The sequence below is a fragment of the Scyliorhinus torazame genome, chromosome 22, assembly GCF_047496885.1.
Source record: "Scyliorhinus torazame isolate Kashiwa2021f chromosome 22, sScyTor2.1, whole genome shotgun sequence".
Lineage (NCBI taxonomy): Eukaryota > Metazoa > Chordata > Chondrichthyes > Carcharhiniformes > Scyliorhinidae > Scyliorhinus > Scyliorhinus torazame.
In genome coordinates, this window is record NC_092728.1 from 34,080,950 (window position 1) to 34,105,718 (window position 24,769).

General features: G+C 49.8%; 1 protein-coding gene across 2 annotated transcripts in view; it reads right to left on the minus strand.

Moving 5' to 3' along the window:
* LOC140398997 (lipocalin-15-like) overlaps window positions 1-9,287 on the minus strand; it is a 31,366-nt gene extending 22,079 nt beyond the window's left edge. For both annotated transcript variants that reach the window (XM_072488037.1, XM_072488036.1), the window contains exons 1-3: window positions 9,134-9,287; window positions 3,577-3,690; window positions 3,393-3,494 (exon numbers count right to left, since the gene is read on the minus strand). In XM_072488037.1, the coding sequence (XP_072344138.1) occupies window positions 3,393-3,494; window positions 3,577-3,690; window positions 9,134-9,194 (277 nt within the window). In that variant the 5' untranslated portion in view covers window positions 9,195-9,287. The remainder of the gene's footprint in view (window positions 1-3,392; window positions 3,495-3,576; window positions 3,691-9,133) is intronic.
* Between the last annotated feature and the right edge of the window lie 15,482 nt (window positions 9,288-24,769).

Consider the following 24,769-nt stretch of genomic DNA (forward strand, 5'->3'; position numbering starts at 1 on the left):
TGTATGAATATACACGGTTGCCCTTTGGAGTATCCTCTGCCTGCGCAATTTTTCAACGTGTTATAGAGGGCATTTTGAGAAGTTTACTACGTGTTGCTGTCTACTTAGATGACGTTTTGATTACAGGGACATCGGAGCAGGAACATTTGGAAAATCTGGAGGCTGTCCTTAGACGCCTTTCGGAGGCTGGAGTCCGTTTACGTCGCACAAAGTGCGTATTTCAGGCAAAGGAAGTAGTCTACCTAGGTTATCGGGTGGACCGCGAAGGTTTGCACCCCGTCGCAGAGAAGGTGCATGCAATTCAACAGGCTCCCGCCCCGACTGACGCTTCGCATCTTCGTTCTTTTCTCGGTCTCGTAAACTATTACGGGAAGTTCCTCCCCAATCTGGCAACTACGCTGGCCCCTTTGCACCTTCTGCTAAAGAAAAATCGCACCTGGCTTTGGGGTCAGCCGCAAGAAACCGCTTTCTGGCGGGTAAAGCAACAAATGTCGTCGTCTGGGTTGCTAACCCACTATGATCCTGGAAAGCCTTTGCTCGTCACATGTGATGCATCCCCGTATGGTATTGGGGCCGTCCTGTCCCACAAGATGGAGAACGGGGCTGAGCGACCGATAGCTTTCGCCTCCCGCACATTGACTGTAGCGGAGAAAAAGTACGCGCAGATCGAGAAGGAGGGCTTGGCAGTGGTTTTTGCGGTGAAACGCTTCCACCAGTACGTGTATGGCTGCCATTTCACTATCTTGACTGATCATAAGCCTCTGCTGGGACTTTTCAGAGAGGATAAGCCAATACCACCCATTGCTTCCGCACGGATCCAGCGCTGGGCTTTGTTGCCTGCTGCATACGAGTATTCTCTGGAGCACAAACCAGGTACGCAGATAGCAAATGCCGACGCACTGAGTCGATTGCCTTTATCGACCGGCCCCATGTCGACCCCCACGACCGGTGAGGGGGTTACAACCCTAAATTTTATGGACACCTTGCCTGTCACGGCATCACAGATCCGTGAGTGGACCCAGACGGAGCCAGTCCTGTCAAAGGTTCGGCACATAGTCCTGTATGGTGGGCAGCATAGACAGCTCCCAGGTGAGTTGCGGGCATTTTCCTCCAAGCTGTCAGAATTCAGCGTGGAAGACGGCATCCTCTTGTGGAGGACGCGTGTGATTGTCCCGGAAAAAGGCCAGGAGCTGATACGAACAGACTTGCACAATGGGCATCCAGGTGTGACCAAAATGAAAATGTTGGCCCGGAGTTATGTCTGGTGGCCAGGCCTCGACACCGACATTAAGAAGGTGGCCCAAAACTGCTCCATTTGCCAGGAGCATCAGAAGCTTCCGCCGGCCGCACCCCTACATCACTGGGAATGGCCAGGGCTGTCTTGGGCACGCTTGCATGCGGATTTCGCAGGCCCTTTTCAAGGATCCATGTTCCTTCCATTAATTGACGCCCAGTCTAAATGGCTAGAGGTGCATAAGATGCAGGGGACAACGTCCTGCGCAACAGTTGAAAAGATGCGTTTGTCGTTTAGTACGCCTGGCCTCCCCGAGGTGCTGGTCACGGATAACGGCACTCCATTCACGAGTGAGGAGTTTGCGAGGTTCACGAAGATGAACGGCATACGCCATATCCGCACTGCCCCTTACCACCCGGCTTCAAATGGGTTGGCAGTGTAGACATTCAAAAGAGGCCTAAAGAAGCAGTCTTCCGGATCAATGGACACGAGACTGGCTCGCTTTTTGTTTACGTACAGGACCACCCCCCATGCAGTGACTGGGGTAGCTCTCGCAGAACTCCTAATGGGCCGGAGACTTTGCACCCGCCTTAGTATGGTTTTCCCGGACATTGGCGCAAAAGTACGCCGCACACAAGAACGGCAGGGACAGGGATTTTCTCGGCATCGGCCGATTCGGCAGTTTGCGCCCGGTGACCCAGTGTTCGTTCGGAATTTTGCTGGTGGTGCCCAGTGGGTTCGTGGTGTAATCTTTCGCCAAACGGGCCCTATATCTTACCAGGTGCAAGCTCAGGGTCGTCTCCAGCGCAAACATGTAGACCACGTTTGGTCCAGAAGACTATCCCCTCAAAAGATTCCCCGCCCCATTTCTACAGCCGCAGAGACCAGAGACAAGGGAAGGTAGTCCTCACAATCTTCCACTGGTGCCTCACTCGAAGCCTGCGCAGGTCGTTATAGAACCGAATGGAGATAGAGACGCTGACATGACGGAGGCAGCAGACTCTGACTCCGAGATGGAGACACAGGACGCATCAGAGGGGGGATCCTCGGGTCCACGGGCCGTGGATGTACAACCGTTGCGCCGTTCATCACGGAAGCATCGATCTCCGTCTCGTTACACGCCGCCTGATCCAGCGCCGGGTGCAAATGGTGTCCGGTCTGCGGCAAAACTAGTCCGATGCCCTCCTTCGCCAGGGTCTTCGGTGGATTCCTTGGACTTTGGGGGGGAGGGATGTTATAACCTGCTTACTTACCATTGGCTGGGGACTAATGACAATCCCACAATCCTGTGGGAGTAGGAGCTTCTCCAATGAGGGGGGCGGAGAAACTCCTAGTATAAATAAAGCTGGCCAGTTTAGGAACCAGCAGGAAGGAGTGTGCAGCAAGGGAAGTTGCTGCTGCTGTTATATATATATGTTATTGTAAATAAATGTTATTACTTTTTATCCTTAAAACTCGTGCTGGATTCTTCGTGGCCCCCACAAAAGTTTGTTAAGCGTGATTTCCCTTTCATAAATCAATGCTGACTGTCTGATCCTGCCACTGTTTTCCAAGTGAAGGAAAGAGGTTTAGAAAGGAAAGATTAACTCTCACTTCTCGAATATCACATCTTCATCAGAATCCCACTCTCAAGGAGGGTCTTCTGTTTCTCATGCTTACACCTTTACCATAACCTTTGACTTGTCCAAATCTGACTCTGTAACTGCAACCTTGATTATTCTTGATTTCTCGAGGAATTAAGGGCTATGGAGAGAGCGCGGGTAAATGGAGTTGAAATCAGCCATGATTGAATGGTGGAGTGGACTCGATGGGCCGAATGGCCTTACTTCCACTCCTATGTCTTATGGTCTTATGGTCTAACCCTTCACTTGACTTTTAAAAATTGTTTGATTTTCTAAGGAATCCAGGTTGACCAATGCTATCATATTTCAGACTACCACCCTCCCCACGTCCAACTTTCACTCTCTCCACAAGTGTTAACAAAGAACAAAGAAATGTACAGCACAGGAACAGGCCCTTCGGCCCTCCAAGCCCGTGCCGACCATGCTGCCCAACTAAACTACAATCTTCTACACTTCAATAGGGTTCCAAATTCAAAGTCCAATCATATGGAAGTCCCCCTCATTCTCGGGCCCTCAGGGGCTCATGATGTGCTTACCATATTCTGGCAGAAATAAAATCATGTCTTCTGGAATCCCTTGTTTCAATGCCACCTCTTTGAAATGTTTACTGATTTCCCTTTTCAGCTTCTGTGTCCTTCCTGTGAGATGAGCATTCAGTTAAAGCTCCAAAAATCAACCTTAGGAAGTGGTGTGTGAAAGAGTTGATGTGAAATATCTTACCATACAGGGCCAGCGATTTTGTCTTTCTTTGTCCGAGCCGACTGTCGTAGGCTAGGATAGCATATTCATGGTAGCTTATGTGAGTGATTTGAACAGCAATCTCGATATCATAGCCTGCAAAACATACGTGTTGGCAGCTTAATCACATTCAGCCCTTAAAATTCACTCTTTTCTGCCCAAAAATCCGCCAATCTACTGAGGGTAACAGTACACCAAGCAGAACGTTGTAGAGGATAGGGAGTTTGAGACGAGGCTCACGTGATTTGAGAGTCAATGAACACCTCTCTTTGGGCGCAATTCACTCAAAAAATGACTGAGGGCACAATTCAGTGACTGGGTTGTGCCCGACCTGGATTGGGGCGCACTGGGAGGAGAGGGCAAAATCAAGATTCGCGCCTTCGCGAACCATTTTGCAATTCACCCGGCCCACTCCCGATGGCGAGTTCCGGATCATACCAAAAATGACGAAAATATCATTGACCCTCATTTGCATTTATTTCAATCTCATTAAAGAGATTGACATTGAATACAGCGGACTCCCAGGAATTACCTGACTCCCCCGTGGGAAGTCATTGTTTAGTACTCCTTTTCAAAAGTATGAAGCTGGCGCAATGGCTACTGAGGGGGAGTGAGAAGGTGAGTAACCATTTCCATTTGCCAGCATGCAGCTCAAGGGCACATGTGCCTTGCCTCAGAGGATTAATGCATCGCATGTCCAGCAAATTTAGATGCCAGAGCAGTGTGCCTGAACCATAGAGGCAGCTACCCACAATCAAACACTAAAGAGCTGGACTTCACCACTAAGGATCATCTCACGGCCAATGGGTAAGTAAGTGTGTGGATGAGTGGAGGGCAACTGAACATGGCGTCTCTCATGTTCCCCGCAGTGGTCTGGAGTCTAAGGACCCCTGATGTGGCAAGGCAAGGTATGCCAGCACAATTGGCTACTGGATGGCACTTTGAGAGAAAGCGGGAAAGGAGAGTTTGGGGAGGCTTGGAGGATTTCAGAGTCCCGGGGTGGAAGCTCGAACTGATTGTCAGTCTCCCTCCTTCTCCAATTCCTTCCAAATACAACAATGTTTGCTGGTGTCAATCCGTGGAGGCTGCCCTTGTGTTGCTTGTGGCAGCCAAGGCGGGTAGACGCCGTAGAAGGCAGCAGCGACGACGCAGGCTGGAGGCGCCACCACATGTGCATGGGGCCGCTGCACAGTCCGAAGAACTGGTCGTCCATCAGGCTGAGGAGGGTCCCAGAAGGACAGGCCAGCGACGGCCAAGGTGTATAGGTGTTGTTGGTCATTCAATGAGCTGACTGACACCATGTGCTGCAGAAGACTGCATCTCAGCAGAGAGACAGTGCTGCACCTGTCCCATGCCCTCGTGGACATGACACCCCGTGGAGGAGGAGCACACCCACTCCCAGTGGCTGTGAAGGTCACTGGAGCCCTAAACCTTCATGCCGCCAGGTCATTCTCCACTCGAGCGGGGACTTGTGTGGTATTTCATAGTCGCCTGCCCACAGGTGCATCTGGGAGGTGACAGATGCTCTGAATGCCCAGGCATTAGACCATATCACTTTCGAGCAGGACAAGGCCCACCAAAATGCCCGGGCTGCAGGATTTGCAGCAATCACCAGGATGCCCCAGCTCCAGGGGGCAGTCAATGGCAAGCTTGCCGCCCTGCGAGCAACGGGGCATCAGGGAGTGCCCTATATTAACAGGAAGGGTTATATTCAGATCTGCTGGGGGATGTGGAAGCAGATAAGATAGCAACATTTATTCATCATGATGAATATGTGAATAGGAATGGAATAGAGGGAGACGGACCCCAGAAGTGCAGAAGGTTTTAGTTTAGATAGGCATCATGATTGGCACAGGCTTCGAGGGCTGAAGGGACAGTTCCAGGCTGTAATATTCTTTATTCTTTGTGTGCAGCCATCGCCACCGAATAATGCACGTATGTGCCTGCTACCTTGGGAACGTGCATGACATCTACATCCTGGGCATTCAGAGATCCCTAGTGCCTCCGAGGACCACCCAGGATAACAGGATGGCTTGTTGGGGGGACAAGGGATACCTGCTGAGGACATAGCTGACGACACTGGTGCGAAGGCCTGAGACCGAGGCGGAGACTCATTACAATAAGGTGCACACTGCCATTTGTACTGTCGTTAAGCGGTACACCGGGCTGTTGAAAATGGCGTTCTGATGCCTTGACCATCTGGTGGTGCACTGCAATACAGCCTCCAGAGGGTATACCGCTTTGTGGTGGTCTGCTGTGCCCTCCACAATCTGGCACAGCAGCGGGGCAACAGCTGAGGAGGAGCTGAGGAGACGGAGAGATATGAGACCGCATCTGAGGAGAATGAGGCACTCCAGGAAAGGCTGGAGGATGAGCCCAAGGAGGTGCCGGAGGATGGAGGTCAGGTGGCTGCAAGGGTCCGACAAGTCAGAAGGCCCAGGGAGACCCTCATCGTCACAGATTCTCATAGGCCGAGGCTGTGGCCATCAGCTCAAACCCCCTGCATTTCCCTCCCCCCCCCATTCCCACCCTCAACCTTCCCCCCCCCAATCCCCCTGCCCTCCTCACTTTCTCACTCTCCCCATTCCCATCCCCCCAATACACCAGCACTCCCCATGTTCTTTCCCTTTCCCCCATTCCATTCCCCCCCAATTCCCGTCCCCTATCACACTGCCGGACCACCCTGTTCCTCCCCTCCAAGTCTGTGTCTGTGTAACATCACTTAGGGTCTGTGTAATATCAGCAGGTCAATATACAATGCAGCAGAGGGATGATAACTCACTGTGAGGTAAGCTCTGATGCTCCTCAGTGTCTGCTAAAGTTTGACTCCTGTCTTTCTGCCGCCAGCACGCTCACACCATCCCCTAAACAGGTTCTGCATCAGGGGCTTTTGATCTTGCACCGTTGTGCCCAGGGGCCAGGGGATGGGGGGGGGGAGCGGAGGGCAACAACGGGTGTGGGTGAAGGCAGCCCTGCTGTGAAGATTAACGTGGCAGAGGCTTCATAATATGAGGTATGACATGTTTTAAGAGTGCACATTTTACTGTGACAGATTTCCATTACCTCTAACTACAGATAGTGATCCCCTTTCCCCCAGTGGCCACTCAGTGCTCCTCTCTGTTCTTGATTTTTCGTGGTCTAGTGCTCTGTCTAGGTGTGTCCCAAGGTGCACATCAGAGGTGGAGGCAGCCTGCTACCTTCCAAGCCCTGTGGCCTTTGATGTCCCTTCTGGAGGGCCTGGAGCTGGGGGGCCCTGGCCGACTTACTGGTGTCACTGGCTTCACCGTACCACCCTGCCCTTGAGATGCGGTGTCGGGGCCGTGGTGGTGGTGATGGGGGGGGAGTGGGGGAGGGGAATCGGGAGAACTGCAGACCAGTATAGTCTCCTTGGTTGCAGGCCCTGTGTTGGCCTCCAGCGCTTCCTCCTCACTGCCGTCAGGGAGAGAGAGAGTGAGGAGCAGGGAGAGAGAGAATGAGGGAGAGAGAGGACTCGTAGGGCTGTAGGGCTCTGGGGGAATTCACGGGATGGAGGGGTAGCTGGAATGAGCCCACCAGAGTGTGTGTCTCTGCGTTTATGGAAGATGTGGATGACAATTGTGACACCTCACTGGTGTTCTCCTCGGAGCAGTGTTCTCTTGGGTGGCAGAGGGGGAGAATGACTCCAGATTGCTTGGCCCTTTCAGATGGAGATCCTGTGAGGCAATGGACATGTGGTCAGAGAGAGGGAAGGATATTTTTGTCTGACCTGAACAACTCATGTGAGATAGGTCATGTGGGTGAAGGGCAGTGGATCCTCACCTCTCTGGCACAGGCCAATCTTGCTGTCGGTGACTGATGCGAAATCAATTACACTCAAGACGAAGTGATTCATAACTGAAGGCTTTAATCTGCTAGAACCTTATCCCCAGCAGCTTCGATACAGAAAGTGAAGGCTGCAGGGACAGCACCATCTCTTATACCCCGCCTTCAGGGCAGAGCTACACAATACAGCCAATGGTAGACTCCAGGGTCTAACCAATGGTCATCAGCCTCTCAGGTACCTCAATACCTGGTACTATCACAGTGACTGCTCTCTCCTCGGGCAACCCTGCAATTTCCAGCGTTCATTCCTCATGGGGGTGAAATCTCGAATCTCTGGGATTCCTCCCCCCTTCTTGGCCCTTTCCCGTTTATTGTGGGCAACCTTCTCCTGCAGTGACAAAGAGAGGGCATTGTGAGCTGCACACTTAATGGGATAGGGGCGTCTATAGCAGGTGGCAGGTGTAGGCACCACACCTGGACATGAATGGGTTGTACTGGTGGGTGCCAGGAGGTTCTGAGGAATAAGCACAAAGAGCAGTTGTGGGGAGGGAGTGAGGCGTCAGCCAGTCGATTGGAGGGCGAGGGGGAGCGAGGGTTGAGAATTTGAGAGGTGACAGGCGGAACTGATGCCAGGAGAAAGGTGGTAACTTATCCTTGCAGCTGGTTGCAGCGAGTGGGCCCTCAGATGGACTTTGAGGGCAACCCCCTTAAAGAGTTAGCTCTTTGGCCCACTGCGAGGTCCACCACATCACGTTTGGTGTGAACTGTCGTCAACCCCGCCCATATGGGGCGTCATTCTCCGACCCCCCGCCGGGTCGGAGAATGGCCGTTGGCCGCCGTGAATCCTGCCCCCGCCGAAGTCTCCGCTCCCGGAGATTGGGCGGGGGCGGGAATCCCCCCCTGCTGGATTCTCCGGCCCGGATGGGCCGAAGTCCCGCCCAGGAATTGCCTGTCCCGCCGACGTAAATCAAACCTGGTATTTACCGGCGGGACCAGGCGGCGTGGGCGGGCTCCGGGGTCCTGGGGGGGGGGCGCGGGGCGATCTGACCCCGGGGGGTGCCCCCACGGTGGCCTGGCCCGCGATCGGGGCCCACCGACCCGCGGGCGGGCCTGTGCCGTGGGGGCACTCTTTCCCTTCCGCCTCCGCTACGGCCTCCACCATGGCGGAGGCGGAAGAGACTCTCCCCACTGCGCATGCGCGGGAAACTTTCAGCGGCCGCTGACGCTCCCGCGCATGCGCGGGGAAACTGACAGCGGCCGCTGACGCTCCCGCGCATGTGCCGCATTTCCGCGCCAGCTAGCGGGGCAACAAACGCCATTTCCGCCAGCTGGCGGGGCGGAAATCCCTCCGGCGTCGGCCTAGCCCCTCAATGTTGGGGCTAGGCCACCAAAGATGCGCAGCATTCCGCACCTTTGGGCCGGCGCGATGCCAGTCTGATTGGCGCCGGCTTTGGCGCCAGTCGGCGGGCATCCCGCCGTTGGGGGAGAATTTCGCCCATGATTCCCGATCCAAAAGACTGGAGAATCACGCAGGACCGGAGAATACAGCGACATTAAAACCCATTTGCATTCATTAGCATCCTGCAGCTGGCACGAACTCTGATCCCACCGCCAGCAGGGAGGGGGCCAGAACCTCGATTTCGGCTGGACCCCCAATTCTCCGCACAATCACAGTTCGCAATCCCGCCGCCAAGGGGCGGGAATTTAGCCCAATTTTATATCTAGTTTTAGGTCCTACCTGCCGGGGGTATATATTTGAAGTGTCCTTGATTTCCAAGATACTCATATTCTGCAGTCATATTAACACATGATCCATTCCTAAGAATAAAATAAAACAAGGTAGAAATTATGAAGAATTTTATATTTTAAGATTTTAATTTTTCAAGTGTAAATCGTGAAGGATGATCAGCATGTAACATTCCGCACTCAAACTGCACACAGGAATTAGACCCTGGGGACTGGGATCTTAAGAAAGAGGCAATGGGGACTCACTAAAACAGGTGGATTTCTTGAACACATTGGTGAGGGGCTCAATTCCTGTGTTAGGATGTCTTTTGGTGCAGTGGAGAGCATCCCTGCCTCTGAGCCAGAAACACCTGGTCCAAGTCCCACTCCAGGGCTTGATGACTAAGGAACAACTTCACTTTTTCAGCGAGAGCAGTAACCAGGGGGCTGTTGGGAAGGTAAGTTTCCCTTTTTAAAAACCAACCTTACAGGAGCGGTGAGAGGGAGGAGCTGAGTGGGAGCGGTCGAATTGCGCTCTGGGAAGGTGAGTGAACTGATATATTTGGGCAGCGGCTGAACCCGAGACACGACACGTGTAGTGTCTCCCACCCGCCCTCTTCCTCTAACCAAAATAAAAGACTGTAGTGTGTTGACAAGGTAAGTTTTTTTCTATTTCTATTTCTTTTTATCGTGTGATTGGCAACAATTTTTCTTTTTTTTTTCCTTTTTCATTTATCTATTATTTGATATTATAGTTGGACTAAGTTAAGCTTAAGATTTTAAAATGTCAGGAGATCTCAGGCCTGTGTTATGTTCCTCTTGCTCAATGTGGGAGTTCAGGGACGCGGCTGATGCCCGACTCCTTCACGTGCGGGAAGTGTGTCCAGCTGCAGCTCTTGTTAGACCGCATGGCGGCTCTTGAGCTGCGGATGGACTCACTTTGGAGCATCCGCGATGCTGAACAGGTCGTCAATAGCACGTTTAGCGAATTGGTCACACCGCAGATTAGGATTACTGAGGGAGACAGAGAATGGGTAGCCAAAAGGCAGAGAAAAAGCAGGAAGGCAGTGCAGGTGTCCCCTGTGGTCATCTCCCTCCAAAACAGGTATACCATTTTGGATACTGTTGGGGGAGATGGCTCACCAGGGGAAGGCAGCAGTAGCCAGGTTCATGGCACCGTTGTCATAATATACACCAGTATATCATGGTGCAGACACACACACTGATGGACACACAGCAAGAGCAATCAACACACACAACACCGCAGCCAATCACCAGTTAGAGCGCACTCACTATAGAGACAGAGGGCATCAGTTCTCCCGCTCATTCGGGATGCAGCCTCTCAGAAGGACAGAGCTTACAGCTTACAACACAGATCTTCACAGAGAAGACAGAGCCAGGAGTGAGACACAGCTAAGAGTGAGTTTGAGAATTTGAATCTAGGTGGGAATTGAATTAAATCAGTAAGGCAGCTCCTTTTAAATTTCAGGAGTTTAAATTAATTTAAATTAAGCTAGTATTGTGCAGTGTGGGTTAACAAGGGCTGCCCCACCCACTCACATAACTGGTTGGCAGCTAAGTGTCAGTCACTTAAATCTACCTTGATCTAAAAGCAGTTGGGGGAGGGGAGTCAATTCAGGACAGTTTAAAAAGAGCAACTTGTAAACTCACTCCCAAAGAGTTCTCCCAGTGAGCCAGAGAAGACAGAGCCAGGAGTGAGACACAGCTAAGAGTGAGTTTGGGAATTTGAATCTCGGTGGGAATTTGAAGCTGGGTGGGGAGGAAGTGCTCTTTATCCCTGGTAAGTGACTGGTCAGTAGTGTTTCTGTTTTTCTGTTTCTTTTCATTGGTATATTTATTTATTTTTTCTTTGTTGTTTTTTTTTGTTGAAATTGTAGTTGTTGAAGTTAACCGAAGGTTTAAGACGTGGCAGGAGATCTCAGACCCGTGTCATGTTCCTCGTGTGCGATGTGGGAGCTCAGGGTCATGTCCACTGTCCCTGGCTCCTTCACGTGCAAGAAGTGTGTCCAGTTGCAGCTCCTGTTAGACCGCTTGACGGCTCTGGAGCTGCAGATGGAGTCACTTTGGAGCATCCACGATGCTGAGGACGTCGTGGATAGCACGTTTAGCGAGTTGGTCACACCGCAGGTGAAAGGTACTGAGGGAGATAGAAAATGGGTGACCAAAAGACAGAGCAAGAGTAGGAAGGCAGTGCAGGTGTCCTCTGCGGTCATCTCCCTGCAAAACAGATATACCGCTTTGGATACTGTTGAGGGAGATGGCTCACCAGGGGAAGGCAGCAGCAGCCAGGTTCATGGCACCGTGGCTGGCTCTGCTGCGCAGCTGGGCAGGAAGAAGAATGGCAGGGCTATAGTGATAGGGGACTCCATTGTAAGGGAAATAGACAGGCGGTTCTGCGGACGCAGTCGAGACTCCAGGATGGCATGTTGCCTCCCTGGTGCAAGGGTCAACCTTGTCTCGGAGCGGCTGCAGGACATTCTGGGGGGGGAGGGTGAACAGCCAGCTGTCGTGGTGCACATAGGCTCCAACGATATGGGTAAAAAACAGGACGAGGTCCTACAAGCTGAATTTAGGGAGCTAGGAGTTAAACTAAAAAGTAGGACCTCAAAGGTAGTAATCTCAGGATTGCTACCAGTGCCACAAGCTAGTCAGAGTAGGAATGTCAGGATAGAGAGGATGAATGCGTGGCTCGAGAGATGGTGCAAGAGGGAGGGATTCAAATTCCTGGGACTTTGGAACCGGTTCTGGGGGAGGTGGGACCAGTACAAACCTGACGGTCAGCACCTGGGCAGGACTGGAACCGATGTCCTCTGGGGGATGTTTGCTAGAGCTATTGGGGAGAGTTTAAACTAATGTGGCAGGGGGATGGGAACCGATGCAGGAATTTGGAAGGTAGTAAAACAGGGACAGAAATAAAAGGCAGTAAGGGGGAAAGTGTAAGGCAGAGAAGCCATAGTCAAAAATCAAAAAGGGCGACAGTACAAGGTACAGTGACTGAGGGGAGCTTAGTGAATAGGACCAGGAATACTAAAAGAAATAAAACGGGAAGTGAAAACATTAATGGTAAGCGACGCGGCAGGTTGTTACATGAAGACATGGGTTCAACGACAAGCAAAATTAGGAGAAAGGTTAAGAGGAAATATAACGTAGCAGAGGTTACTGATCGAGGTGTTAAGATTCAGAACAGAGGTAAAAAAGCCAACATAAGTGTACTTTACCTGAATGCTCGTAGTATTCGGAATAAGGTAAATGAGTTGATGGCGCAAATCATCGTGAATGACTATGATTTCGTGGCCATTACTGAAACATGGTTAAAGGATGGTCACGACTGGGAGTTAAATATCCGAGGGTATCAAACTTTTCGGAAGGGCAGAGTGGATGGTAAGAGAGGTGGTGTAGCTCTGTTATGTAAGGATGACATCCGGGCAACAGTAAGGGATGGCATCGGTGCTATGGAGGATAAGGTTGAATCCATTTGGGTGGAAATCAGAAATAGTAAGGCGAAAAAGTCACTGCTAGGAGGAGTCTAAAGGCCACCAAATAGTAACATTATGGTGGGGCTGGCAATAAACAAAGAAATAACTGATGCATGTAGAAATGGTACAGCAGTTATCATGGGGGATTTTAATCTACATGTCGATTGGTTTTACCAGGTCGGTCAAGGCAGCCTTGAGGAGGAGTTTATAGAATGTATCCGCGATAGTTTCCCAGAACAGTATGTAATGGAACCTACAAGGGAACAAGCGGTCCTAGACCTGGTCCTGTGTAATGAGACAGGATTGATTCAGGATCTCATTGTTAGGGATCCTCTCGGAAGAAGCGATCACAATATGGTGGAATTTAAAATACAGATGGAGGGTGAGAAGGTAAAATCAAGCACTAGTGTTTTGTGCTTAAACAAAGGAGATTACAATGGGATGAGAGAAGAACTAGCTACGGTAGACTAGGAGCAAAGACTTTATGGTGAAACTGTTGAGGAACAGTGGAGAACCTTCCAAGTGATTTTTCACAGTGCTCAGCAAAGGTTTATACCAACAAAAAGGAAGGACGGTAAAAAGAGGGAAAATCGACCGTGGATATCTAAGGAAATAAGGGAGAGTATCAAATTGAAAGAAAAATCATACAAAGTAGCAAAGATCAGTGGGAGACTAGGGGACTGGGAAATCTTTAGGGGGCAACAGAAAGCTACTAAAAAAGCTATAAAGAAGAGTAAGATAGATTATGAGAGTAAACTTGCTCAGAATATAAAAACAGACAGTAAAAGTTTCTACAAATACATAAAACAAAAAAGAGTGGCTAAGGTAAATATTGGTCCTTTAGAGGATGAGAAGGGAGATTTAATAATGGGAGATGAGGAAATGGCTGAGGAACTGAACAGGTTTTTTGGGTCGGTCTTCACAGTGGAAGACACAAATAACATGCCAGTGACTGATGGAAATGAGGCTATGACAGGTGAGGACCTTGAGAGGATTGTTATCACCAAGGAGGTAGTGATGGGCAAGCTAATGGGGCTAAAGGTAGACAAGTCTCCTGGCCCTGATGGAATGCATCCCAGAGTGCTAAAAGAGATGGCTAGGGAAATTGCAAATGCACCAGTGATAATTTACCAAAATTCACTAGACTCTGGGGTGGTCCCGGCGGATTGGAAATTAGCAAACGTCACACCACTGTTTAAAAAAGGAGGTAGGCAGAAAACGGGTAATTATAGGCCAGTGAGCTTAACTTCGGTAGTAGGGAAGATGCTGGAATCTATCATCAAGGAAGAAATAGCGAGGCATCTGAATGGAAATTGTCCCATTGGGCAGACGCAGCATGGGTTCATAAAGGGCAGGTCATGCCGAACTAATTTAGTGGAATTTTTTGAGGACATTAACAGTGCGGTAGATAGAACATAGAACATAGAACGATACAGTGCAGTACAGGCCCTTCGGCCCACGATGTTGCACCGAAACAAAAGCCATCTAACCTACACTATGCCATTATCATCCATATGCTTATCCAATCAACTTTTAAATGCCCTCAACGTTGGCGAGTTCACTACTGTTGCAGGTAGGGCATTCCACGGCCTCACCACTCTTTGCGTGAAGAACCTACCTCTGACCTCTGTCCTATATCTATTACCCCTCAGTTTAAAGCTATGTCCCCTCGTGCTAGCCATTTCCATCCGCGGGAGAAGGCTCTCATTGTCCACCCTATCTAACACCCTGATCATTTTGTAAGCCTCTATTAAGTCTCCTCTTAACCTTCTCTCTAACGAAAACAACCTCAAGTCCATCAGCCTTTCCTCATAAGATTTTCCCTCCATACCCGGCAACATCCTGGTAAATCTCCTCTGCACCCGCTCCAAAGCTTCCATGTCCTTCCTATAATGCGGTGACCAGAACTGTACGCAATACTCCAAACGCGGCCGTACCAGAGTTTTGTATAGCTGCAACATGACCTCATGACTCCGGAACTCAATAGGCCTTCTTCACAACCCTATCAACCTGAGTGGCAACTTTCAGGGATCTATGTACATGGACACCTAGGTCCCTCTGCTCATCCACACTTCCAAGAACTTTACCATTAGCCAAATATTCCGCATTCCTGTTATTCCTTCCAAAGTGAATCACCTCACACTTCTCTACATTAAACTCCATTTGCCACCTCTCAGCCCAGCTCTGCAGCTTATCTATGTCCCTCTGTAACCTGCTACATCCTTCCGCACTGTCGACAACACCACCGACTTTAGTGTCGTCTGTTAATTTACTCACCCACCCTTCTGCGCCTTCCTCTAGGTCATTGATAAAAATGACAAACAGCAACGGCCCCAGAACAGATCCTTGTGGTACGCCACTTGTAACTGAACTCCATTCTGAACATTTCCCATCAACCACCACCCTCTTCTTTCAGCTAGCCAATTTCTGATCCACATCTCTAAATCACCCTCAATCCCCAGCCTCCGTATTTTCTGCAATAGCCTACCGTGGGATAACGGGGAGCCAAAGGATGTGGTATACCTGGATTTTCAGAACACCTTTGACAAGGTGCCACACAAAAGGTTGCTGCATAAGATAAAGATGCATGGCATTAAGGGGAAAGTATTAGCATGGATAGAGGATTGGTTAATTAATAGAAAACAGAGTGGGGATTAATGGGTGTTTCTCTGGTTGGCAATCAGTAGCTAGTGGTGTCCCTCAGGGATCAGTGTTGGGCCCACAACTGTTCACAATTTACATAGATGATTTGGAGTTGGGGACCGAAGGCAATGTGTCCAAATTTGCAGACGACACTAAGATAAGTGGTGAAGCAAAAAGTGCAGAGGATACTGGAAGTCTGCAGAGGGATTTGGATAGGCTAAGTGAATGGGCTAGGGTCTGGCAGATGGAATACAATGTTGAAAAATGTGAGGTTATCCATTTTGGTAGGAATAACAGCAAAAGGGATTATTATTTAAATGATAAAATATTAAAACATGCTGCTGTGCAGAGAGACCTGGGTGTGCTAGTGCATGAGTCGCAAAAAGTTGGTTTACAGGTGCAACAGGTGATAAGAAGGCAAATGGAATTTTGTCCTTCATTGCTAGAGGGATGGAGTTTAAGATTAGGGAGGTACTGCTGCAATTGTATAAGGTGTTAGTGAGGCCACACCTGGAGTATTGTGTTCAGTTTTGGTCTCCTTACTTGAGAAAGGACGTACTGGCACTGGAGGGTGTGCAGAGGAGATTCACTAGGTTAATCCCAGAGCTGAAGGGGTTGGATTACGAGGAGAGGTTGAGTAGACTGGGACTGTACTCGTTGGAATTTAGAAGGATGAGGGGTGATCTTATAGAAACATATAAGATTATGAAGGGTATAGACAGGATAAATGCGGGCAGGTTGTTTCCACTGGCGGGTGAAAGCAGAACTAGGGGGCATAGCCTCAAAATAAGGGGAAGTAGATTTAGGACTGTGTTTAGGAGAAACTTCTTCACCCAAAGGGTTGTGAATCTATGGAATTCCTTGCCCAGTGAAGCAGTAGAGTCTCCTTCATTAAATGTTTTTAAGATAAAGATAGATAGTTTTTTTGAAGAATAAAGGGATTAAGGGTTATGGTGTTCGGGCCGGAAAGTGGAGTTGAGTCCACAAAAGATCAGCCATGATCTCATTGAATGGTGGAGCAGGCTCGAGGGGCCAGATGGCCTACTCCTGCTCCTAGTTCTTATGTTCTTATGTTCTTATGTTCACCATGTGCTGAGTGCATATACTGGTTAAGACAGGCATAGGTCTTTAGTTTAATCTAACATTGTGTTAACCCACAGTGAAAGTATGTTCAACAGTTTCTAGCTTAATAAAATAGTGTTGTGCTATTACAAGTGTTGGTAGCCTGTCTATGTGACTGCTAAGGTAAACGCAGCCTCCCCAGATCCAGAGTACCCAACACATCAACCGTGGCTGGCTCTGCTGTACAGAAGGCCGGGACAAAGAGTGGAAGGGCTATCGTCTTAGGGGATTCAATTGTAAGGGGAGTAGACAGGCGGTTCTGTGGTTGAAAACGAGACTCCCGAATGGTATGTTGCCTCCCAGGTGCAGGGGTCAGTGATGTCTCAGATAGGCTGCAGAACATTCTGAAAGGGGAGGGTGAACAGCCAGTTGTCGTGGTGCATATAGGCACCAATGATATAGGTAAAAAATGGGATGAGGTCCGACAAGCAGAATTTAGGGAGTTAGGAGCCAAGTTAAAAAGTCGGACCTCAGAGGTAGTAATCTCAGGATTGCTACCAGTGCCACGTGGTAGTCAGAGTAGAAATGAAAGAATCGGCAGGATGAATGCGTGGCTTGAGAGATCGTGCAGGAGGGAGGGGTTCAGATTTTTGGGACATTGGGACCGGTTCTGGGTGAGGTGGGACTACTACAAATTGGAAGGTCTACACATGGGCTGGACTGGAGCCAATGTCCTTGGGGGTGCTTTTGCTAACGCTGTTGGGGAGGGTTTAAACTAATGTGGCAGGGGGATGGGAACCAAATGAGGAGGTTAGCGGACATTAAGGAGGTAGTAACTAAAGCCTGTAAGGAACTAGATCAGGAAGTCAGCGTGACTAAGGGGAAGAGGAGGTAGGGAGCAGATGATGAACGCAAAGGGACAGGTGGTCTGAGGTGCATTTGTTTTAATGCAAGAAGTGTAGTAGGTAAGGCAGATGAACTTAGGGTTTGGATTAGTACCTGGGAGTATGATGTTATTGCTTTTACTGAGACTTGGTTGAGGGAAGGGCATGATTGGCAACTAAATATCCCAGGATATCAATGCTTCAGGCGGGATAGAGGGAGGTAAAATAAAAATGAAAATGAATGAAAATTGCTTATTGTCACAAGTAGGCTTCAATGAAGTTACTGTGAAAAGCCCCTAGTCGCCACATTCCGGTGCCTGTTCGAGGAGGCTGGTCCGGGAATTGAACCGTGCTGCTGGCCCGCCTTGGTCTGCTTTAAAAGCCAGCGATTTAGCCCAGTGTGCTAAACCAGCCCCTCAGTATCAATATCTCAGTATCAAGGGGTGGGGGAGTTACATTACTGGTCAGAGAGGATAGAACATAGAACATAGAACAATACAGCGCAGTACAGGCCCTTCGGCCCACGATGTTGCACCGAAACAAAAGCCATCTAACCTACACTATGCCATTATCATCCATATGTTTATCCAATAAACTTTTAAATGCCCTCAATGTTGGCGAGTTCACTACTGTAGCAGGTAGGGCATTCCACGGCCTCACTACTCTTTGCGTAAAGAACCTACCTCTGACCTCTGTCCTATATCTATTACCCCTCAGTTTAAAGTTATGTCCCCTCGTGCCAGCCATATCCATCCGCGGGAGAAGGCTCTCACTGTCCACCTTATCCAACCCCCTGATCATTTTGTATGCCTCTATTAAGTCTCCTCTTAACCTTCTTTTCTCCAACGAAAACAACCTCAAGTCCATCAGCCTTTCCTCATAAGATTTTCCCTCCATACCAGGCAACATCCTGGTAAATCTCCTCTGCACCCGCTCCAAAGCCTCCACGTCCTTCCTATAATGCGGTGACCAGAACTGTACGCAATACTCCAAATGCGGCCGTACCAGAGTTCTGTACAGCTGCAACATGACCTCCCGACTCCGGAACTCAATCCCTCTACCAATAAAGGCCAACACTCCATAGGCCTTCTTCACAACCCTATCAACCTGGATGGCAACTTTCAGGGATCTATGTACATGGACACCTAGATCCCTCTGCTCATCCACACTTTCAAGAACTTTACCATTAGCCAAATATTCCGCATTCCTGTTATTCCTTCCAAAGTGAATCAGCTCACACTTCTCTACATTAAACTCCATTTGCCACCTCTCAGCCCAGCTCTGCAGCTTATCTATATCCCTCTGTAACCTGCTACATCCTTCCACACTATCGACAACACCACCGACTTTAGTATCGTCTGCAAATTTACTCACCCACCATTCTGCACCTTCCTCTAGGTCATTGATAAAAATGACAAACAGCAACGGCCCCAGAACAGATCCTTGTGGTACTCCACTTGTGACTGTACTCCATTCTGAACATTTCCCATCAACCACCACCCTCTGTCTTCTTTCAGCTAGCCAATTTCTGATCCACATCTCTAAATCACCCTCAATCCCCAGCCTCCGTATTTTTTGCAATAGCCTTCCGTGGGGAACCTTATCAAACGCTTTGCTGAAATCCATATACACCACATCAACTGCTCTACCCTCGTCTACCTGTTCAGTCACATTCTCAAAGAACTCAATAAGGTTTGTGAGGCATGACCTACCCTTCACAAAGCCATGCTGACTATCCCTGATCATATTATTCCTATCTAGATGATTATAAATCTTGTCTCTTATAATCCCCTCCAAGACTTTACCCACTACAGACGTGAGGCTCACCGGTCTATAGTTGCCGGGGTTGTCTCTGCTCCCCTTTTTGAACAAAGGGACCACATTTGCTGTCCTCCAGTCCTCTGGCACTATTCCTGTAGCCAATGATGACATAAAAATCAAAGCCAAAGGTCCAGCAATCTCTTCCCTGGCCTCCCAGAGAATCCTAGGATAAATCCCATCAGGTCCCGGGGACTTATCTATTTTCAGCCTGTCCAGAATTGCCAACACCTCTTCCCTACGTACCTCAATGCCATCTATTCTATTAGCCTGGGGCTCAGCATTCTCCTCCACAACATTATCTTTTTCCTGAGTATCTCGCCTATCTCTTCAGACTCCACACACAATTTCCCATCCCTGTCCTTGACTGGTCCTCCTCTTTCCCTAGTCATTCGCTTATTCCTGACATACCTATAGAAAGCTTTTGGGTTTTCCTTGATCCTTCCTGCCAAATACTTCTCATGTCCCCTCCTTGCTCGTCTTAGCTCTCTCTTTAGATCCTTCCTCGCTACCTTGTAACTATCCATCGCCCCAACCGAAACTTCACACTTCATCTTCACATAGGCCTCCTTCTTCCTCTTAACAAGAGATTCCACTTCCTTGGTAAACCACGGTTCCCTCGCTCGACGCCTTCCTCCCTGTCTGACCGGTACATACTTATCAAGAACACGCAGTAGCTGATCCTTGAACAAGCCCCACTTATCCAGTGTGCCCAACACTTGCAGCCTACTTCTCCACCTTATCCCCCCCAAGTCATGTCTAATGGCATCATAATTGCCCTTCCCCCAGCTGTAACTCTTGCCCTGCGGTGTATACTTATCCCTTTCCATCATTAACGTAAACGTCACCGAATTGTGGTCACTGTCCCCAAAGTGCTCTCCTACCTCCAAATCCAACACCTGGCCTGGTTCATTACCCAAAACCAAATCCAACGTGGCCTCGCCTCTTGTTGGCCTGTCAACATATTGTTTCAGGAAACCCTCCTGCACACACTGCACAAAAAACGACCCATCTATTGTACTCGAACTATATCTTTTCCAGTCAATATTTGGAAAGTTAAAGTCTCCCATAATAACTACCCTGTTACTTTCGCTCATATCCAGAATCATCTTCGCCATCCTTTCCTCTACATCCCGAGAACTATTAGGAGGCCTATAAAAAACTCCCAACAGGGTGACCTCTCCTTTCCTGTTTCTAACTTCAGCCCATACTACCTCGGAAGAAGAGCCCCCATCTAGCATCCTCTCCGCCACCGTAATACTGCTCTTGACTAGCAGCGCCACACCTCCCCCTCTTTTGCCTCCTTCTCTGAGCTTACTAAAACACCTAAACCCCGGAACCTGCAACATCCATTCCTGTCCCTGCTCTATCCATGTCTCCGAAATGGCCACAACATCGAAGTCCCAGGTACCAACCCATGCTGCCAGTTCCCCTACCTTGTTTCGTATACTCCTGGCATTGAAGTAGACACACTTCAAACCACCTACCTGAACACTGGCCCCCTCCTGCGACGTCAAATCTGTGCTCCTGACCTCTATACTCTCATTCTCCCTTACCCTAAAACTACAATCCAGGTTCCCATGCCCCTGCTGCATTAGTTTAAATCCCCCCAAAGAGCACTAACAAATCTACCCCCCAGGATATTTGTGCCCCTCAGGTTCAGATGTAGACCATCCTGTCTGTAGAGGTCCCACCTTCCCCAGAAAGAGCCCCAGTTATCCAGAAATCTGAATCCCTCCCGCCTGCACCATCCCTGTAGCCACGTGTTTAAATGCTCTCTCTCCCTATTCCTCATCTCACTATCACGTGGCACGGGCAACAACCCAGAGATAACAACTCTGTTTGTTCTAGTTCTGAGCTTCCATCCTAGCTCCCTGAAAGCCTGCCTGACATCCTTGTCCCCTTTCCTACCTATGTCGTTAGTGCCAATGTTGACCACGACTTGGGGCTGCTCCCCCTCCCCAGTGCTGAGGGAGTGCTGCACTGCCAGAGGGTCAGTACTGAGGGAATGCTGCACCGTCAGAGGGTCAGTACTGAGGGAGTGCTGCACTGTCAGAGGGTGAGGACTGAGGAAGTGCGGCACTGTCAGAGGGTCAGTACTGAGGGAGTGCTGCATTGTCACAGTCAGTACTGAGGGAGTGCTGCACCGTCAGAGGGTCAGTACTGAGGGAGTGCTGCCCTGTCAGAGGGTCAGTACTGAGGGGTGCGGCACCGTCAGAGGGTCAGTACTGAGGGAGTGCTGCACTGTCAGAGGGTCAGTACTGAGGGAGTGCTGCACTGTCAGAGGGTCAGTACTGAGGGAGTGCTGCACTGTCAGAGGGTCAGTACTGAGGGGGTGCCAACCCATGCTGCCAGTTCCCCTACCTTGTTTCGTATACTCCTGGCATTGAAGTAGACACACTTCAAACCACCTACCTGAACACTGGCCCCCTCCTGCGACGTCAAATCTGTGCTCCTGACCTCTATCCTCTCATTCTCCCTTACCCTAAAACTACAATCCAGGTTCCCATGCCCCTGCTGCATTAGTTTAAACCCCCCCAAAGAGCACTAACAAATCTCCCCCCCAGGATATTTGTACCCCTCAGGTTCAGATGTAGACCATCCTGTCTGTAGAGGTCCCACCTTCCCCAGAAAGAGCCCCAGTTATCCAGAAATCTGAATCCCTCCCGCCTGCACCATCCCTGTAGCCACGTGTTTAAATGCTCTCTCTCCCTATTCCTCATCTCACTATCATGTGGCACGGGCAACAACCCAGAGATAACAACTCTGTTTGTTCTAGTTCTGAGCTTCCATCCTAGCTCCCTGAAAGCCTGCCTGACATCCTTGTCCCCTTTCCTACCTATGTCGTTAGTGCCAATGTGGACCACGACTTGGGGCTGCTCCCCCTCCCCCCTAAGGACCCGGAAAACACGATCCGAGACATCACGTACCCTTGCACCTGGGAGGCAACATACCAAACGTGAGTCTCTCACGCTCCCACAAAATCTCCTATCTGTGCCCCTGACTATAGAGTCCCCAATTACTAATGCTCTGCTCCTCTCCCCACTTCCCTTCTGAGCAACAGGGACAGACTCCGTGCCAGAGGCCCGTACCCCATGGCTTACCCCTGGTATGTCGTCCCCCCCACAAGTATCCAAAGCGGTATACTTGTTTCTCAGGGGAACGACCGCAGGGGATCCCTGCACTGACTGCTTTTTCCCAGTCCCTCTTACAGTTACCCACCTATCTCCAATCTTTGGTGTAACTAATTCCCTGAAGCTGCTATCTATGACCCCTTCTGCCTCCCGAATGATCCGAAGTTCTTCCAACTCCAGCTCCAGTTCCCTAACTCGGTCTTGGAGGAGCTGGAGATGGCAGCACTTCCTGCAGGTAAAATCAGCAGGGACACTAACTGCATCCCTCACCTCAAACATCCTGCAGGAGGAACATTGCACTCCCTTCCATACCATTCCTCTAACTTTCTATCAAGATCTGGCTAACAACTAAATTAAATTTTTTATAAAAAATAATAATAATATAATAAAATATGGTACTTACCTCAGACCAATGGGTTTTATTATTAGGTTAGAGGAGGAGGGCGGGTGGGAGACACTACACGTGTAGTGTCTCGGGTTTCCTCTCCACCAGAATTTATTGGTGAGGGTCTTCCCAGACGTCCGCGGGTCGACTTCCTGTTCCCGCCTAAAACACTAATTTTTTTTTTTTTAAATTTTCTCAGCGCCTGCTGAAATTGACTAACCAGCCAGCTCCACTCCCGCCAAAATCGACTGCCCTGCCCCTGCAAAGACAAGTGCTTTTAAAGGACAGACTTACCTCCCAGCAACCACTTCCGCACTGCTCCCGCTGAAACTGACTCACCAGCTGATTCTCCCGCCGAAATCGACTGGCCTGCCCCTGCAAAGACAAGTGCTTTTAAAGGACAGACTTACCTCCCAGCAACCACTTCCGCACTGCTCCCGCTGAAACTGACTCACCAGCTGATTCTCCCGCCGAAATCGACTGGCCTGCCCCTGCAAAGACAAGTGCTTTTAAAGGACAGACTTACCTCCCAGCAACCACTTCCGCACTGCTCCCGCTGAAACTGACTCACCAGCTGATTCTCCCGCCGAAATCGACTGGCCTGCCCCTGCAAAGACAAGTGCTTTTAAAGGACAGACTTACCTCCCAGCAACCACTTCCGCACTGCTCCCGCTGAAACTGACTCACCAGCTGTTCTCACGCCGAAATCGACTGGCCTGCCCCTGCAAAGACAAGTGCTTTTAAAGGACATACTTACCTCCCAGCAACCACTTCCGCACTGCTCCCGCTGAAACTGACTCACCAGCTGTTCTCACGCCGAAATCGACTGGCCTGCCCCTGCAAAGACAAGTGCTTTTAAAGGACAGACTTACCTCCCAGCAACCACTTCCGCACTGCTCCCGCTGAAACTGACTCACCAGCTGATTCTCCCGCCGAAATCGACTGGCCTGCCCCTGCAAAGACAAGTGCTTTTAAAGGACAGACTTACCTCCCAGCAACCACTTCCGCACTGCTCCCGCTGAAACTGACTCACCAGCTGTTCTCACACCGAAATCGACTGGCCTGCCCCTGCAAAGACAAGTGCTTTTAAAGGACAGACTTACCTCCCAGCAACCACTTCCGCACTGCTCCCGCTGAAACTGACTCACCAGCTGTTCTCACGCCGAAATCGACTGGCCTGCCCCTGCAAAGACAAGTGCTTTTAAAGGACAGACTTACCTCCCAGCAACCACTTCCGCACTGCTCCCGCTGAAACTGACTCACCAGCTGATTCTCCCGCCGAAATCGACTGGCCTGCCCCTGCAAAGACAAGTGCTTTTAAAGGACAGACTTACCTCCCAGCAACCACTTCCGCACTGCTCCCGCTGAAACTGACTCACCAGCTGTTCTCACGCCGAAATCGACTGGCCTGCCCCTGCAAAGACAAGTGCTTTTAAAGGACAGACTTACCTCCCAGCAACCACTTCCGCACTGCTCCTGCTGAAACTGACTCACCAGCTGTTCTCACGCCGAAATCGGATATCACAGCTGTGCTGAAGGAGGGCACTACGGAGGACTCGAGCAGTGAGGCGATATGGGCAGAGCTCAGAATAGGAAGGGTGCGGTAACAATGTTGGGGCTGTACTACAGACCTCTGAACAGCGAGTGTGAGATAGAGGTATAAATATGTAAACAGATTATGGAAAGATGTAGGAGCAACAGGGTGATGGTGATAGGAGATTTTAATTTTCCCAACATTGACTGGGATACAATTAGTGTCAGAGGTCTAGATGGAGCAGAATTTGTAAGGAGCATCCAGGAGGGATTTCTCGAACAGTATGTAAATAGTCCAACTCGGGAAGGGGCCATACTGGACCTGGTGTTGGGGAATGAGCCCGGCCAGGTGGTTGAAGTTTCAGTAGGGGATTACTTTGGGAATAGTGATCACAATTCCGTAAGTTTTAGAATACTCATGGACAAAGATGAGAGTGGTCCAAAAGGAACAGTGCTAAATTGGGGGAAGGTCAACTATACCAATATTCGGCAGGAGCTGGGGAATGTGGATTGGGAGCAGCTGTTTGAAGGTAAATCCACATTTGATATGTGGGAGGCTTTTAAAGAGAGGGACAGACATGTCCCTGTGAAAATGAGGGATAGAAATGGCAAGATTGGGGAACCATGGATGACAGGTGAAATTGTGAGACTAATTAAGAGGAAAAAGGAAGCATACATAAGGCCTAGGCGACT